The 16,502-nt window shown below is 51.7% G+C and overlaps 1 protein-coding gene across 2 annotated transcripts; it reads left to right on the plus strand.

Annotated features, from left to right (window-relative positions):
- The first annotated feature begins 5,330 nt into the window (after positions 1–5,330).
- On the plus strand, positions 5,331–16,126 carry KLK6 (kallikrein related peptidase 6). Of its 2 annotated transcripts, none has more exons than XM_007997723.3 (7): positions 5,331–5,424; positions 6,243–6,294; positions 6,729–6,776; positions 7,545–7,701; positions 11,288–11,535; positions 13,275–13,411; positions 15,444–16,126. In XM_007997723.3, exons 3-7 carry the CDS (start codon positions 6,737–6,739, stop codon positions 15,594–15,596), a joined length of 735 nt encoding a protein of 244 aa, XP_007995914.1. In that variant the 5' UTR covers positions 5,331–5,424; positions 6,243–6,294; positions 6,729–6,736; the 3' UTR covers positions 15,597–16,126. The 2 variants fall into 2 exon arrangements, with proteins under 2 accessions (XP_007995914.1, XP_007995912.1); XM_007997721.3 differs by having other exon boundaries at positions 5,352–5,424; positions 6,246–6,294.
- Positions 16,127–16,502: the final 376 nt, after the last annotated feature.

The following is a 16,502-nucleotide window of genomic DNA, read 5'->3' on the forward strand; positions in this document are numbered from 1 at the left end:
CCAATATTCAATCTAGAATTTTTAAAAGTAACAAAACATTGCCTTTGCACTAAGTCAGCCCGGAGATCCCCGGCCCTGGCCCTCTGCTCTCCTATATGCAAGGTACAGGTAGATTGGTTTGCAATGATTGAGATGGTACTAATGTTGATTTTTTTTTTTTTTTTTTAAGTAATACATTTTTCTTTGGGTAAGGAGTATAGTGTGGTAGTTAAGGGATTAGCTCCGAATCCTGGCTTCTTAGGTTCGAATCCCAGTTCTAGCCCCTACAAGCTATTTCCTTTAAGCTCATTAGTTCCCCCGTCCCTGTTCCTTCATCCCTGAAGTGGGAGAAAAAGCACCTATTTCTAGGGTTATTACAGAGATTCAATAAGTTAATATACAGAAAGTGCTCAAACATTTTATGGCACAGGGTAAGCCTTCAATGGGCATTGGTTTTAGTTTTTGTTTGTTTTGTTTTGTTTTGTTTTTGAGACAAAGTCTTGCTCTTGTTATCCAGGCTGGAGTGCAATGGCGCGATCTCAGCTCACTGCAACCTCCGCCTCCCAGATTCAAGTGATTCTCCTGCCTCAACCTCCCAAGTAGCTGGTATTACAGGCGACTGCCATCATGCCCGGCTAATTTTTGTATTTTTAGTAGAGATGGGGTTTCACTATGTAGGTCAGACTGGTCTCAAACTCCTGACCTCAGGCGATCCGCCCACCTCGACCTCCCGATGTGCTGGGATTACAGGCGTGAGCCACCGCGCCTGGCCTAGGCATTGGTTTTTATTGTTTATGACTTCTGGCACTTTTTTCTGCTTACAGTCTCATGAAGTTTCCTTATAAATTTTTTTTCTTTTTTTGATATAGGGTCTTGCTGTATCATCCAGGCTAGAGTGTGGTGGCATGATCATAGCTCACTGCAGCTTCAATCTCCTGGGCTCAAACAATCCTTTTGCCTCAGCCTTTTGAGTAGCTGGGATCACGCCTGGCTGATTTTTTTTTTTTTTTTTTTAGTAGAGATGGGGTCTCACTATGTTGTCCAGGCTGGTCTCTAATTCCTAAGCTCAAGTAATCCTCCCCCTTCAGCCATCCAAAGTGCTGGAATTACAGGTGTGAACCACTGCACCCAGACAAAATAATCTATTTATTGAAGATTTTTGCAGAGCAAGTCAGTCTGGAATAGAATATCCAGTAAAGAAGCATTAAAGTATGCAGAGATGGCAAACCATGAAGGTCACCAGAGAAGTGGTAGAGTTAGGAGTTTCTTTCTCTTCAAAGTCCCTCCACTCCCCACAGCCTAACACCTCTCTTCTTTCCCCACCCAGCTCTCAACAATTCCTCCCAAGTTCACTCACCTCGTACTGTCATAAGATAGACCCAGCCAGGCCACCGAGGGATGGGCCACATCCACTGCCGTGTCGGAAGTTGAGTTCCCATTCAGGCTCCACCATTTCCTGGATGTTTGATGTTGAGCAATGAACTTCCTGTTCTGAGCCTCAGTTTTCTTATCTGTAAAATGGGAGTGGGTGTGATAAAGTCATTTAGTCATTTGATCAGTCTTTCCTAAGGCTGATTCTGGGCCAGGTCCTGTGTGGTTGCTTGGGACACAGGGATGAGTCAGTCCCGTACCTGCCCTCAAGGAGCTCATGGTCCAGTGGAAGAGACGACGAATGTCAATCCAGGTGGCCCCCGTCCAGGGTGAGTTGAGGGAGACACCTGCTGTGGGAACCTACGTGAGAGAATGAGTAGGTGGAAGTTGGGTGGTGTTCAGGGAAGGTTTCCTGGAGGAGGTAATGTCCAAGCAAAGACTTGAAGGACAGGTTATTGCCAGGAAAAGGTGGGGAAAACATGCTAAGAAGAGAGAATAGGCTGGGTGCGGTGGCTCACACCTGTAATCCCAACACTTTGGGAGACCGAGGTGGACAGATCATCTGAGGTCAGGAGTTCATGACCAGCCTGGCCAACATGGTGAAATCCCATCTCTACTAAAAATACAGGCATGGTGGCATGTGCCTGTAATCCCATCTGCTTGGGAGGCTGAGGCAGGAGAATTGCCTGAACCCAGGAGGCAAAGGTTGCAGTGAGTAGAGATCACGCCACTTCACTCCAGCCTAGGCGACAGAATGAGAGTCCGTCTCAAGAAGTAGAGGGAACAGCATTCAGTGAAGGGCCAGAGGCCAGACAGCATGGCATGGGTCAGGGAAGCTTGATGTGTTCTAGAAAGCTGGAGCCACACGGAGATGTAGGCATAGCTGTGTCATGCAGTGTGAGGGCCACTCACCACTCAGGACTCTTTTTAAAAAAATTTTTTGACAGGATTTGGCTCTGTCACACTGGAGTGCAGTGGCATGACTATGGCTTACTGCAACCTGGGCCTCCAGGCTCAAGGAACTATCCACGTCAGCCTCCTGTAGAGCTGGTACCACAGATGTGTGCCACCACACCTAGGAAATTTATATATTTATTTATTTATTTATTTTAGAGAGATAGGGTCTCACTATGTTGCCCAGGCTGGTCTTGAACTCCTAGGCTCAAGTGATCTTCCCACCTCTGCTTCCCAAAGTGCTTGGATTACAGGTATGAGGCACCTTGTCCAGCCATGTCCAGGGCTCTTGATGGCTTAAAATGAGCTCCAACTGAGACATCTGTAAATATATATGACACAACAGATTCCAAACACTCAGGGTGCCAAAAAGGAAGAAGGGCAAATAATCCCTTTACTAATTTTCTTACTTTTATTTAATATGATAATATTTTGGATATATTGAATTCCACGAACTATTAGAATTAGCTGCTCCTGTTTCTTTTTAATTTTTACTTTCTTTTAAATTTATCTATTATTATTATTGAGTCAGGGGTCTCGCTCTGTTGCCCAGGCTGGGGCGCAGTGGCACAGTCACAGCTCACTGTAGCCTCGACCTCCCAGGCTCAACAATTCTCCCACCTCAGCCTCCTGAGTAGCTGGGACTACAAGTGTGCACCACCACATCTGGCTAATTTTTTTGTTTTTTGCAGAGATGGTTTCTCACTATGTTGCCCAGGCTGGTCATGAACTCCCAGACTCAAGCCGTCTACCCACCTTGGCCTCTCAAAGTGCTGGGATTACAGACATGAGCCACCATGCTTGGCCTTAAATTTATTTTTTAATCGACAAGTAAAAATTGTATATATTTCTGGTGTATAACATCATGTTTGATATACATATGTATACATTGCGGAATGGCTAAACCAAGCTATTTAACATATGCATTATTTTACACCCTTAGTTTTTGTGGTAAGGACACTTAAAAAATCTTCTGACTTAAAAAAAGTGTGGTGATTGGAAAACATAAATGTGCATGCGTGCTTGGCATCACATTTCATCGGCCAGGGCTTCTCTGGATGCTAAAGGTTCTCAAACGTCAGGCTGGGGGGCTGGGACTCGGTCCCAAGAGAGATGGGGACCCAGGGCAGGGCTGTGAGAGGAGAGGGAAGGTCAGCACAAGGCACAGGAAGGCCTCTCTGGGGTCAGGCGAGGGATACAGAGAACAGAGGGATCCTGGTCCAGGTGGGAGAAGGTGCAGCTCTGAGTTGGGGTTGGGGGTGTGGGGACAGAGAGGAAGGGATCCCCCAGAGAGAGGAGGCAGAGGGATAGGGCCTGGTCACTGGGCTGTGCAACGTCAGACCTGCTGTCTGTGAGGATGGCAGGTCCTGAGAAGAAGATGCTGAGGTCAGTGGGGACCAAGTGTGAGAGGGAGCACCCAGAGAGGATACTGAACACCAAAGTAGTCTTCTTCCCTGGAGTGATGGGGGCTGGGCAATGCAAGATGACAATTAGATTCAATGCAAGAGAAATAAAAGGGTTGGCTGGAAGCAGAGGCTCATGCCTGTGGTCCCAGCTCTTGGGGAGACTGAGGTGGGAGGGTCGCTTGAGCCCACGAGGGTTGAGGCTGCCGTGAGCAAGGATCGTGCCACTGCACTCCAGCCTGGGCAACAGAACAAGACCTTGTCTCAAAAGAAAAAAAAATTTTTTTTTAAGTGACCTGTAATGCCCAGGCCAAGCAGGTGCTGAGCCAGACTCATTCCTATCACTGTCCTTATTACCCAGTGACGTCCCCCTCCTCATTTCCCTCCACTCTGCCACACACACTCCCTCACCCTCCAGCCCATACCAACCACCCCAACCCCTGCCTGAGGTTTCCCATGTGCACCCAGGCCAGGCCTTTTCACAGCCTCTCCTCCTGAACTACGCCTGGCTCAGCTTTCTAGGCCCAAGTTCAAAGGCACCTCCCTAAGTCTTCCCAGATTCCTCTGCCACTGCCTGGCACGACCATCTCATCACAGCCCCGCGTCGTTCCCAAGTGCTCTCCGGTTTCCGCTTAGCTCCATGCTCCTCACTGTGTCTGCATCTCATCAATAAGTCCTCAAGTCCTCCTGCGCCCTGCTAGCTTCCTCATCGCTCGGGAATCATCCCCGCTAGATCCTGGGGAACCTGACTCCCTTCTGGGCACACACGGTGCTTCCCCCGGGGAAATCTAAGAAGAGACCCAGGAGAAGATAAACATGGAGAGTCAGAGAATCAAGGGGAAAGAAAGGGAGAGAGGCCGGGCACAGTGGCTCACGCCTGTAATCCAGCACTTTGGGAGGCCAAGGTGGGTGGATCACCTGAGGTCAGGAGTTTGAGACCAGCCTGGCCAATATGGCGAAGCCTCTTCTCTACTAAAAATACAAAACAACATTTAGCCAGGCATGGTGGTGCGCGCCTGTAATCCCAGCTACTCGGGAGGCTGAGGCAGAAGAATTGCTCGAACTCAGGAGGCGGAGACTGCAGTGAGCCGAGATCACACCACTGCGCTCCAGCCTGGGCAACAGAGCAAGACTCCATCAAAAAAAAAAAAAAAAAGAAGGAAGGAAGGAAGGAAAGAGAGATGAAGGGAGAGAAAAAAGAGAGAGGGAGACAGGGACAAAATAAAGTGGAGAAAAAAGTAGAGAGACACAAATACAGAGACTGAGATGGGAGAGAGAGAGATAGAAGCCCCCTCCCCTCCACGGCCAGCGAGACAAATGCAGCGAGAGACCTCAGGGGTGGACAGGCTTGGAGGAGCGGGACCAGGAGGATGCAGAGTGCCGAAATCTCCAGTCAGGGCTGGGTGGGCAGTCAGAGACTGCAAAGGAGGACTGTCAGACAGGGACAAAAGGAAGCCATTGATGTAACCGCCCTCCCGCCTGCCCGCCGGAAGAGAGGTTGAGGCGCGGAGCTGCCGGGAGCATGGCACTGGGGTGCTGGGGGCGGACAAAGCCCAATTGTTCCTTGTCCCTTTCCCCATAGCGCCTTGGCCTGCTCCCCAGCCCGGGGCAGGGGCGGGGGCCAGTGTGGTGACACATCTGTCTCCTGCCGGGCTGGCTCGCTCTCTCCTGGGGACACGGAGGTCGGCAGGCAGCACACACAGGGACCTACGGGCAGGTGTGTGAGTCACCCCAACCCCACTGAACCTGGGCAGGCTGGTTCCCAGTGCCCGAGGGCTCTGGAGCCCGGAGTGAGGGCCTGCAGGTCCCTGGGTGGCACAGAGAGTGCCGGGGGTGCAGGGAGGCCTGGGGCACCATCTGCTTGCCCCAGAGGCCGGAATTTGTCTTTAGACACTTGCTTTCTCCAAGACCTGGAGGTCTAAGGACTGAGCCGACTAGAACTTCCTCTGCCTCAGATTCAGGCCCCAGCCCTTCCTCCCTCAGACCCAGGAATCCAAGTTCCCACTTCCTCCCTCAGACCCAGGAGTCCAGGCCCCCAGTCTCTCCTCCATCAGACCCAGGAGTCCCGTCCTCAGCCCCTCAGACCCAGGAGTCCAGGCTCCCAGCCCCTCCTCCCTCAGACCCAAGGGTCCAGGCTCCCAGCCCCTCCTCCTGAGACCCAGGAGTCCAGGCCCTCACTGCACTCAGGGACCAGGGCTCCCCTCCCTGGAGGCCTGGTCAGGGGTCACCAGGAGCAGAGCATGGGGGCGGGAGGAATGTGTGTGGGAGGCCTGGGTAAGGAGGAAAAGGGTGTAGCCAGTCTCCGTGCTCAGGGACCTGAGAGACAGGGGTTAAAAGGACGTTCCAGAAGCATCTGGGGACAGAACCAGCCTCTTCCAGGGAGGCCTGGGAGCTGGGGGTGTGTGTCTGGCAGTCCCTGCAGCCCTGGGCTCCGCGGCCCCTGCGTCCTCTGCTTAGCTCTGCCACTGCATCTGAGCGTCTTCTCTTCCCACGGCTCCCGGCGTTTCTAACTCTTTCTGCTTCCTCGCCTCGAAGCAGTTCCTTCCCCGCACTCCAGAATCCCCAGAGGCCCGGAGGCCTGCAGCAGGTAAGATCACAGGCACCACAGAACCTGCCGGGTGGGCGGGGTGGGTGACCACTGAGCACAGAGCCGGGTTCAGAGGAAAAACTTCCTCTGAATACAGAGGAAGAACGCTAGGGCCCCCTAGGGTAACCCTCTCCTGTCTACAGGAAGGCAAATCAACGCCCAGTAAAGTAGAAAGATTTAATCAGAATCTCCCCATGAGTCACTGGACCAGTGGACGGAGTTCTGAATTCTCTTTGGCACTGTTTTCGTGGGCTCCTCTGATGGAAGACATGGGCTGGGGAAGAAGAAATCAGCAGGCTAGACGGGAAGGACAGAGGTCAAGGCAGGAGAGCGTAGCAGGCCAGGGAGGAAGGAGAGGATGCGGAGGGCGCAGACAGAGGCATGTGGGGAGGGTTGAGGCGGTGACTGATGGACCATGTGGCTTCCCCTCCCAGGAGCGGCCATGAAGAAGCTGATGGTGGTGCTGAGCCTGGTCGCTGCAGGTGGGGAAAGGGCATTTGGATGGGGGAGGCTTACAGGCAGGACTGGGCCTGCTGATGGAGAAGAGGCTGGTATTGGGGATGGGGATATGCACAGGGTTGGGGTTGGGGGGCTTTGAAATGAGGAAGACGTTGGGGATTAGGCTAAGGGTGGGAATACAGATGGGGAGGGTGGTGGGAGGTGGGCTTGAAGATATGAGGGTTTGGGGTGGGGTTGGCTTGAGGGATAGGGATCTAAATGAAGAAGAGGTAGGAGGTAGGTTGGAAAGTTGGAGAAAGCCCAGGGATAGGGGAGACAGTTGGGTTTGCAATGGGAATGGGGTAAGTTTGGGAATGGAAATACAGAGAAGCTTTTTTTTCTTTTTCTTTTTTCTTTTTTTTTTTTTTGGAGACAAGGTTTCGCTCTGTCACCCAGGCTGGAGTGTAGTGGCACGATCCATACGATCCATAGTTCACTGCTGACTTGAACTCTTGGGTTTCAAGCGACCCTCCCACCTCAGCCTCCCAAGTAGCTGGGACTACAGGTGTATGCCACCATACCCTGCTAATTTTTATTTATTTTTGTTTTTATTTTATTTGTGGAGACGAGGTCTCAATGTGTTACCCAGGCTGGTCTCAAACTCCTGGGCTCAAGCGATTCTCCTGCCTCAGCTGGGATTACAGGCAGGCATAAGCCACTGCACCTGACCAATCTTGACTGGAGTTCATCTTGAGGGGGATGCGCTTGGTTTCTCCAGAACTCCTCTCTGACTCAGATCCTCTCTCCCTCAGCCTGGGCAGAGGAGCAGAATAAGTTGGTGCATGGCGGACCCTGCGACAAGACATCTCACCCCTACCAAGCTGCCCTCTACACCTCGGGTCACTTGCTCTGTGGCGGGGTCCTTATCCATCCACTGTGGGTCCTCACAGCTGCCCACTGCAAAAAACCGTGAGTCTACGCCATAAATGAACAGCGGATGCGACTGAACCCCGAGGGTGTCTTGTGTCTTGTAGATGTCAGGCAGGAGGTGACACAGGCATCCCCCCATCCCAGCACGAGGCCATCTGATAGCCAGGTGCATTCGGCCATTGCTTAATTGAGTACTTAATGTGTGCCAGGCCCTGCGGGCATAGCAGTGGAAAAGAAAAAAAAACAAGCAAAATTGCTGTCTTCATGAACTTACCTTCTAATGGGGGAATCGGATCATTTGGGAACCTGCAGGGCATGATGGGCATTTGGATTTAATTCTGAGCACAGTAGGAAGCCACTGAGCAGTTTGTTTTTGTTGTTTGTTTTTTGAGACACAGTGTTGCTCTGTCACCTAGGCTGGAGTGTAGTGGCATGATCTCAGCTCACTGCAACCTCCGCCTCCCGGGTTCCAGCAATTCTCCTGCCTCAGCACCCCAAGTAGCTGGGATTACAGGTGTGCACCACCTTGCCCGGCTAATTTTTGTGTTTTTGGTAGAGACAGGTTTCACCATGTTGGCCAGGCTGGTCTCAAACTCCTGACCTCAGGTGATCTGCCCACCTCGGCCTCCCAAAGTGCTGGGATTACAGGTGTGAACCACCATACCCGGCCTGATTGACATTTTTACAAGCTACCACGTGGAATGTGGACTGGGCAAGAGAAGAGGGAGGGAGGCCCACGTGGGGGCTGTTGCTTTCACCCGGCGACATGAGAGGGTGGCTTGAACCCAGGCGGTGGCAGTGGGGATGGAGGGATGTTGAATATCTTGGGATGTGGAATTTTGTGACTGAGCCAGCAGAATTTGGCAACAAGGAACAGGAGGGAGAGGAAAGAAGCAGGGCTGGATTCTGGGTATTTGTCCTGAACAACTAGGTGTTTTGCCATGTCTTTCTCTGAGCTGGGGGAGAGGGAAAGAGAAACAGGCTGGGTGTGGGCAGGGGAGCGTCTGATATTTTGCTGTAGCCCCGGTGAGTTTGAGATGCCTGGGAGATGTCCCAGCAGGGAGGCTGGGGAGGCCTCTGGAGCTCAGAGGAGAGGTCAGGGCTGGAGGTTAAAATGAAGGCATCGTCAGCAAACAGGTATATTTAAAACCATGGGACTAGATGAGATCATCCAAAAAGCTGGCATAGTTGGAGCAGCTGGAGGGCCCAGGACGAAAACCCCAGGTGCTGATTCTCACGAGTTAGATTCACAAAAGCTGCCACTTGTTTAATGCTAACTACCAATCAGGTGCTGAGTGAAGCCATTTACATATCTTTCCCAGAATGCCCACCACAAGGTACTCTTGGCACCATTTTGCAAATGAGGAAACTGAGGTGCAGTGAAATGGCAAGTGACAATCCCTGGGATGGTTCCCCCAACCCCAAGGAGACCTGGGATGACTCTCACCACCATCATTCATTCTTTTGATGCATATTGACTAAGGGCCCCGCTAAGTCCCAGGTTCGAGTTGGGCAGTGGAGATTCAGCAATGGATGAGACATCATCATCCCTGCCCTTGGGAGCACAAGGACAGAAAGGGGCAGACAAGCAGTTATTTAAGAAGCAAAGTGGGGGCCGGGCACAGTGGCTCACGCCTGTAATCCCAGCCCTTTGGGAGGCCAAGGTGGGTGGATCACCTGAGGTCAGGAGTTTGAGACCAGCCCGGCCAACATGGCGAAAACCTGTCTCTACTGAAAATACAAAAAATTAGCCAGGCGTGGTGGTGGGCTCCAGTAATCCCAGCCACTTGGGAGGCTAAGGCAGGAGAATCACTTGAACCTGGGAGGCGGAGGTTGCAGTGAGCCGAGATGGTGCCACTGCACTCCAGCCTGAATGACAGAGCAAGATTCTGTCTGGAAAAAAAAAAAAAAAAAAAGGAAAGAAAGAAGAAGCAAATTGGGCTGGCCGTGGTGGCTCATGGGAGGCCGAGGCGGGTGGATCACTTGAGCCCAGGGTTTCAAAGCTGCAGTGAGCTGTGATCTACAGAGCACCACTGCAGATCCAGCCTGGGCAACAGAGCGAGACCCTGTCTCAAAAAAACAAACAAAAGAAGCAAACCCTTCAAAACCCACACAATTACAAATTATGAAGGAAAAGAATAAGGGTATCTACTTTAGATGGAGGAGGGTCAGGAAGGACTTCCTGATGAGATAAAATCCAAGTGGAGGCAGGAAGATGGGAACAGAGTGTTCAGGGCAGAGGAAAGGCAGTGATAACACCCCTGAGGTGAGAACCGTCTTGAGTATTCTCAGAAAAGAAAGTTTCCCGTTCACTGGGGGGCAGAAGGTGCTGGGAGATAAGACTGGAAAGTGACCACAGCCAGATTCACACAGGGTCTCCAGTGCCAAGTGGAGGAGTCCAGGCTTTATTCTTAGGACAGTGGGGAGCCATGGGAGACGTTTGAGCGAGGGAGTGACTCTCTGTTTCAGGAATATGTATCAAACACCTATCATGTGCCAGGTGCTGATCAAGGCACTAGAGATACTATATCTGAATAGAACAAAAATTCCCATCTTGACATCCTAGAGCTGCACTGTCTAATGTGGTAGCCATCAGTCACATATAGCAAATTATATTGAAATGAATGAAATGGAAAATCCACAAGCCACATTTCAAATACTCAGCAGTCACCTGCAGCTTGTGGCTCCCCCAGCCACCTCTGGACAGTGCAGATAGAGAACATGGCATTGTAGCATTGAGTGGACACCATTGCTCTGCAAGGAGGAGAAACAATACAATGAGTAAATATTTAACGATCATGTCAGATGATTGTGATAGGTTCTCTGGTGGAACAGAAAGCAGTGGAGGGAGATAGGAATTGCCTACTGGAATAGGTACTTGTATTTTAATTGGGCCACTAAGGAAGGCTTCCCTGAGAGGCGACATTTAAAGGCAGTGAGGGAGTGAGGTATGCAGACACTTGGAGGACAGACTTGCTGGCAGAGGGAACAGCAGTGCAAAGGCCCTGGGGTGGGAAGACCACTATTGTGTTCAAGGCAAGACGGGGAAGCTGATGTTTGGCTGGAGCAGAGGGAGGGAAGGGGAGAGTGGAAGGAGAAGACGCCTGAGAGATGATGGGACAATGCTTGCAAGGCCTGGTGCACCACGTTGAGGACTTTGGCTTTGATTCTGAGTGAGACGGGAGTCATAGGAGGGGCTGAGCAGAGGAGGCACGGGACCAGCTTATGTTGTTAAAATATATCTGGTTGCTTTGTGGAGGATGGACTGTGCGGGGCCAGAGACAGAGCAGGGAGCCCAGTGAGGAGGCTACTGCTCTAGCTCAGGTCAGAAGTGAAAAGGCAGCTCAAACCAAAATGGTAGCCATGGGAAAGGTGAGATGTGGTCTGATTCTGGATATGCTTCAGAGGGACAAAAGCATTTCTGGATAGCTTGGATGTAGGGCATGAAATAAAGAGAGTGAAAAATAGCCCCTAAGATTATTCTGAAAGGATGGAATTGCCATTTACTCAGCTGGGGAAGACTGTGGGAGGAGCAGGCCAGCTGATTCATGACTTCTCAGCCCTCTCTGAAGCCTCAGCTGTAGCCCAAGGGCTCCAGGTGAGACCCAGCCCTCTTCCTTCCCAGGAATCTTCAGGTCTTCCTGGGGAAGCATAACCTTCGGCAAAGGGAGAGTTCCCAGGAGCAGAGTTCTGTTGTCCGGGCTGTGATCCACCCTGGCTACGATGCTGCCACCCATGACCAGGACATCATGCTGTTGCGCCTGGCACGCCCAGCCAAGCTCTCTGAACTCATCCAGCCCCTTCCCCTGGAGAGGGACTGCTCAGCCAACACCACCAGCTGCCACATCCTGGGCTGGGGCAAGACAGCAGATGGTCAGTAGTGGGAGACTGGTGGGGAGCAGGCTACTGGCTATTGTGGGGAGTGGGCCAGAGGATGGAGGGTGGGACAGCTGGTGAGGGGCCATGGGAAGATGGGCTAATGGTGAGGACCAATGGGACAAGGTTTCAATAGGAGAAAGGTCAAGGGGGAGGGAGGGTGAATTTGGGAGCTGGGCCAATGAGTGAATAGCCAATGGAAAATGTAGACCAATGGATGAAGAGCATGGGAAAGATGGAACATAAGATGAAGGTTCAATGAATAGGGAAGGTCAGTGGGAAAACTCTAATCAGGAAGGAGACCAGAGGTCAAAGAGGACTGATTAGGATTCACTGAAGAGCAGGAAGGAATAGTGGAGAAGAAACTGATAGAAGAAGAGAAACCAATAAAGCACAAGAGCAGACTGAAGGATGTGAATTGAGACAGTAAATGGGGGTAGAGCTGATGGAAGAGGGACTAAGAGGAAAGGGTCAATGGTCCAGAGGAGTCACTAGAGGAAAAAACAGGTGCAATAGATCAGCAGGAACCATGAAGGTGGGCCTGTGTGTGAAGGGCCAATAAGAAAGGTGAACCACTGGATGAAGGGCCAATGGGAAGGGAGAGCCAGTGGGGTGGGGGATGGAGCAAGTTAGAAAAGGACCAATGAGGGAGGTGGACCATTGGATGAAGGGCTAATAGGAAGGGAGAACCAATTGAGGATGGTGAGGCCAGTTAGAAAAGGACCAAGGAGGCCGGGCGCGGTGGCTCAAGCCTGTAATCCCAGCACTTTGGGAGGCCGAGATGGGCAGATCACGAGGTCAGGAGATCGAGACCATCCTGGCTAACACGGTGAAACCCCATCTCTACTAAAAAATACAAAAAAACTAGCCGGGCGAGGTGGCGGGCGCCTGTAGTCCCAGCTACTCGGGAGGCTGAGGCAGGAGAATGGCGTGAACCCGGGAGGCGGAGCTTGCAGTGAGCTGAGATCTGGCCACTGCACTCCAGCCTGGGCAACAGAGCGAGACTCCCTCTCCAAAAAAAAAAAAGAAAAGAAAAGGACCAAGGAGGGAGGCAGACCAATAGGAAGAGAGACCCAATGAGGGAGGGCAGGGCTAGTTAGGAAAGGACCAATGAGGAAGGTAGACCATTGGATGAAGGGCCAATAGAAAGGGAGGACCCATGAGGGAGGGTGGAGACAGTCAGAAAAGGACCAATGATGGAGGTGGACCATTGGATGAAGAACCAATAGAAAGGAAGAACCAGTGGGAGAGGGCATGGCTACTTAGGAAAAGACCAATGGTTATAGAGTGACCCATCAAGATGAATCAATGAGCAAGAAGTGTCCAATGAAGAATGGACTACTGAGCAGGAAGGGTACAGTAGAGGAGGGCCTAATAGAGGCAGAGACCTCCAGGTCAACTGAAACTACTGAAGAAAGTGGGACCAGTGGGAGAGAGAAAAGTGGAGGAGGGACCTAAGAGAAAAGGAAAACCAATAGGAAATGAGGACTCCTGGAGACGAGACTATTAATGAGGAAGACAGCCAATGGGAGGGAAGAATGATAGAAAGAGGGACCAATTAGGAGGCAGGTATGATGGAAATGAGCTGTAAGAATGAGAGACAAACAGGAAGAGGGGAACCAATGGAAAAGAGGTACCAGTAGGGGGTGGAGGACTTATAGGGGTTGGGGGATGGCTGGGGAGGATGTGGGGAGTACAAGGCCTGGGCTGAGTCTGGCTCATCTCTCTCCTTACAGGTGATTTCCCTGACACCATCCAGTGTGCATACATCCACCTGGTGCCCCGTGAGGAGTGTGAGCGTGCCTACCCTGGCCAGATCACCCAGAACATGTTGTGTGCCGGGGATGAGAAGTACGGGAAGGATTCCTGCCAGGTGAGATGACCAGGACCTGCCAGTTACACAGCCAGAAACAGGACAAAGACACAAAAACATGGCCAGACACAGGAAGAGAAAGACACAGGCTAAAAGAGAGCTTTACAGAGACAGACAGAGACAGGCTGAGGGAGAACCCAAGCCCTGAAAAGGAGATACTTAGTAAAGATGGGGTGTCACCATGTTGGCCAGGCTGGTCTCGAACTCCTGACCTCATGATATGCCCACCTCAGCCTCCCAAAGACACACAGAGACACAGTCAGGGACATGCAGAGATATAAAGACACAGCCGGCAGAGACAGGAAGTGCAGAGACAAGGATGGAGGTGGAGGGGTCAAGAATCAGAGAGAACCAGGCATGGTGGCTCACGCCTGTAATCCTAGCACTTTGAGAGGCCGAGGTGGGAGGATCACCTGGGGTCAGGAGTTTGAGACCAGCCTGACCAACATGGTGAAACCCTATCTCTACTAAAAATACAAAAATTAGGCCGGGCACAGTGGCTCATGCCTGTAATCCCAGCACCTTGGGAGGCTGAGGTGGGTGAATCACCAGTCAAGAGACTGAGACCATCCTGGCCAATATGGTGAAACTTCATCTCTACTAAAAATACAAAAATTAGCTGGGTGTGGTGGTGGGTGCCTGTAATCCCAGCTACTCAGGAGGCTGTGGCAGGAGAATCACTTGAAACCAGAGGCGGAGGTTGTTGCAGTGAGCCGAGGTCGCGCCACTGCACTCCTGCATGGGTGACAAAGCAAGACTCTGTCTCAAAAAAAAAAAAAAAAAAAATTATCCAAGTGTGGTGGCACACACCTGTAGTCCCAGCTACTCGAGAGGCTGAGGCTGGAGAATCGCTTAAACCCGGGAGGCGGAGGCTGCAATGAGCTGAGATCGCGCCACTGCATTCCAGCCTGGGGACACAGCCAGACAGACTCTGACTAAAAGCAAAAAGAACCAAAGAGAGGCAGTAAGGAGGCAGATGGTGTGAGGGGACTGTCCTTCCTCAAACACAGCCCCCACGAGTTCTGCTCAGAAACGACCAGGCTCTGGAGGAGGGAGACACTAGTTGGGGAAAGGGGACTCCCTCCTGAATACTTTAACTTGGGTTCCCTCTATTGTCATCCATCCAGGCTCTCCTCTTTGTGCCAGAATGACTAATGCATTGAGGGATGTGCAGAGACCAACCAAGAGGGAGACTGAGGCAGAAACAGAGACAGAGACAGGGAAAGCAATATATAGCAACTTGGACGCAAAGAAAGGGCAGGCAGGCAAGACTGTCCTCAAGACACAAGGTGGAGAGGTGTCCCTGGACAGAACAGTGCCAGGCATCTCTCTCCCTGGGCCTTCCCTACCTCTCCCACCTGGGTCTTATCGTCTCTTCCCCCTCCCTCTCCTCCTCCCCCTCCCCCTCCTCCTTCTCTTCCTCCTCCCCTTCCTCCCCCTCCCCTTCCTCCTCCTCTTCCTCCTCCTCTTCCTCCTCCTCTTCTTCTCCTCCTTTTATTCATCTTCTTTTCCTCCTTCTCCTTCTTCTTCTTCATCTTCCACTCCCTCTTCTCCTCCTCCTCTTTCTCCTCCTCCCTCTCCCTGACCCCCTCCCCCTCCCCCCTCCTCCCTCTCCTTCCCCTCCTCCCTCTCCTCCTCTTCCTCCCTCTCCTCCCCTTCCTCCCTCTCCTCCCCTTCCTCGTCCTCCTCCTCTGTCTTCATCTTCGTCGTCTTCTTTTCTCTGTCTCTCCATCTGCCTCTACACCTCTGCCTCTCTCCACACCTCTCAATCTCCATTCTTAAATTGTTTCTCTTTCTTGCTCTCCATGTTCCTCTGCACCTTGGTGTTTCTGTCTCTGTGTCTTTGAGTCTCCTTTATTTTCTCTACCATCCTCTCTCTGTGCCTTTGTGTGTCTTACTGTCTCTCTCTCTGTCTCTCTGTCCTTGAGTCTTTCTCTCCATCTTTGAGTATCTCTGTCCCTTTCTCTCTCTCTCTCTCTCTCTCAGTCTCTGGGTTTCTGTCTGTATCTGACTTTCTCCCTCTTTCCTGCAGGGTGATTCTGGGGGTCCGCTGGTATGTGGAGACCACCTCCGAGGCCTTGTGTCATGGGGTAACATCCCCTGTGGATCAAAGGAGAAGCCAGGAGTCTACACCAATGTCTGTAGATACACGAACTGGATCCAAAAAACCATTCAGGCCAAGTGACCCTAACATGTGACATCCACCTCCCAACCTACCACCCCACTGGCTGGTTCCAGAACGACTCTCACCGAGACCTTGCCTCCCCTCCCCTCCTGCCCAGCTCTGACCCTGATGCTTAATAAACGCAGTGACATGAGGGCCCTGATTCTCCCTGGTTTTACCCCAGCTCCATCCTTGCATCACTGGGGAGGACTTGATGAGTGAGGACTTGGGCCTAGCTCTGACCCCCACCGCTAAGAGAATACAGGAAAATCCCTTCTAAGCATCTCCTCTTCCCGACCATTCCACACATTTGATTTCTTCCTGCAGAGGCCCGGCCGCGTGTCTGGAACCCCAGCTCTGCCACTCACTATCTGTGTCCCCTTGGGATGTGCCTTCCTTCACTGTCGATTTCTGTAAAATGAAGCTAAGGATGATACAGTCTCCATAAGGCAGTGGCTGTGGGGAAGATTTAAGGTTTCACACCCATGACATACACGGAACAGCGCCTGGCCCGCCATGCACTCAGTCAAGAATGAATTTTATTATGAGTAGAGCTTTTTGCTTTGATTTGAATTCCACCTTTCTGAAATCTAGATATTTTCAGTTCTCCTGTACAGCCCTATTTGATTTTTCCTCCCCTCCAGGAAGGCACCCTTGATGCCTCCACCTTGTGCCACCTCAAAGATGGCTCTTGCCCCTAAACTTTTCTTTTTCCTCCCCAAGACGGAGTCTCGCTCTGTCACCCAGGCTGGAGTGCAATGGCGCCATCTCCGTTCACTGCAACCTCCGCCTCCCGGGTTCAAGCAATGCTCCTCCCTCAGCCTCCCGAGTAGCTGGGATTACAGGCATGTGCCACCATGCCCGGCTAATTTTTGTATTTTTAGTAGTGACAGGGTGTCACCATGTTGGCCAGACTGGTCTCGAACT

This window comes from Chlorocebus sabaeus, chromosome 6 (genome assembly GCF_047675955.1).
Source record: "Chlorocebus sabaeus isolate Y175 chromosome 6, mChlSab1.0.hap1, whole genome shotgun sequence".
NCBI lineage: Eukaryota > Metazoa > Chordata > Mammalia > Primates > Cercopithecidae > Chlorocebus > Chlorocebus sabaeus.

Coding starts and splice junctions, on each gene's coding strand:
- KLK6 (XM_007997723.3), top strand. CDS start 6,737: ATGAAGAAGCTGATGGTGGTGCTGAGCCTGGTCGCTGCAG. Junction 11,536..13,274: donor CTGGGGCAAGACAGCAGATG/GTCAGTAGTGGG, acceptor CTCTCCTTACAG/GTGATTTCCCTGACACCATC. Junction 13,412..15,443: donor ACGGGAAGGATTCCTGCCAG/GTGAGATGACCA, acceptor TCTTTCCTGCAG/GGTGATTCTGGGGGTCCGCT.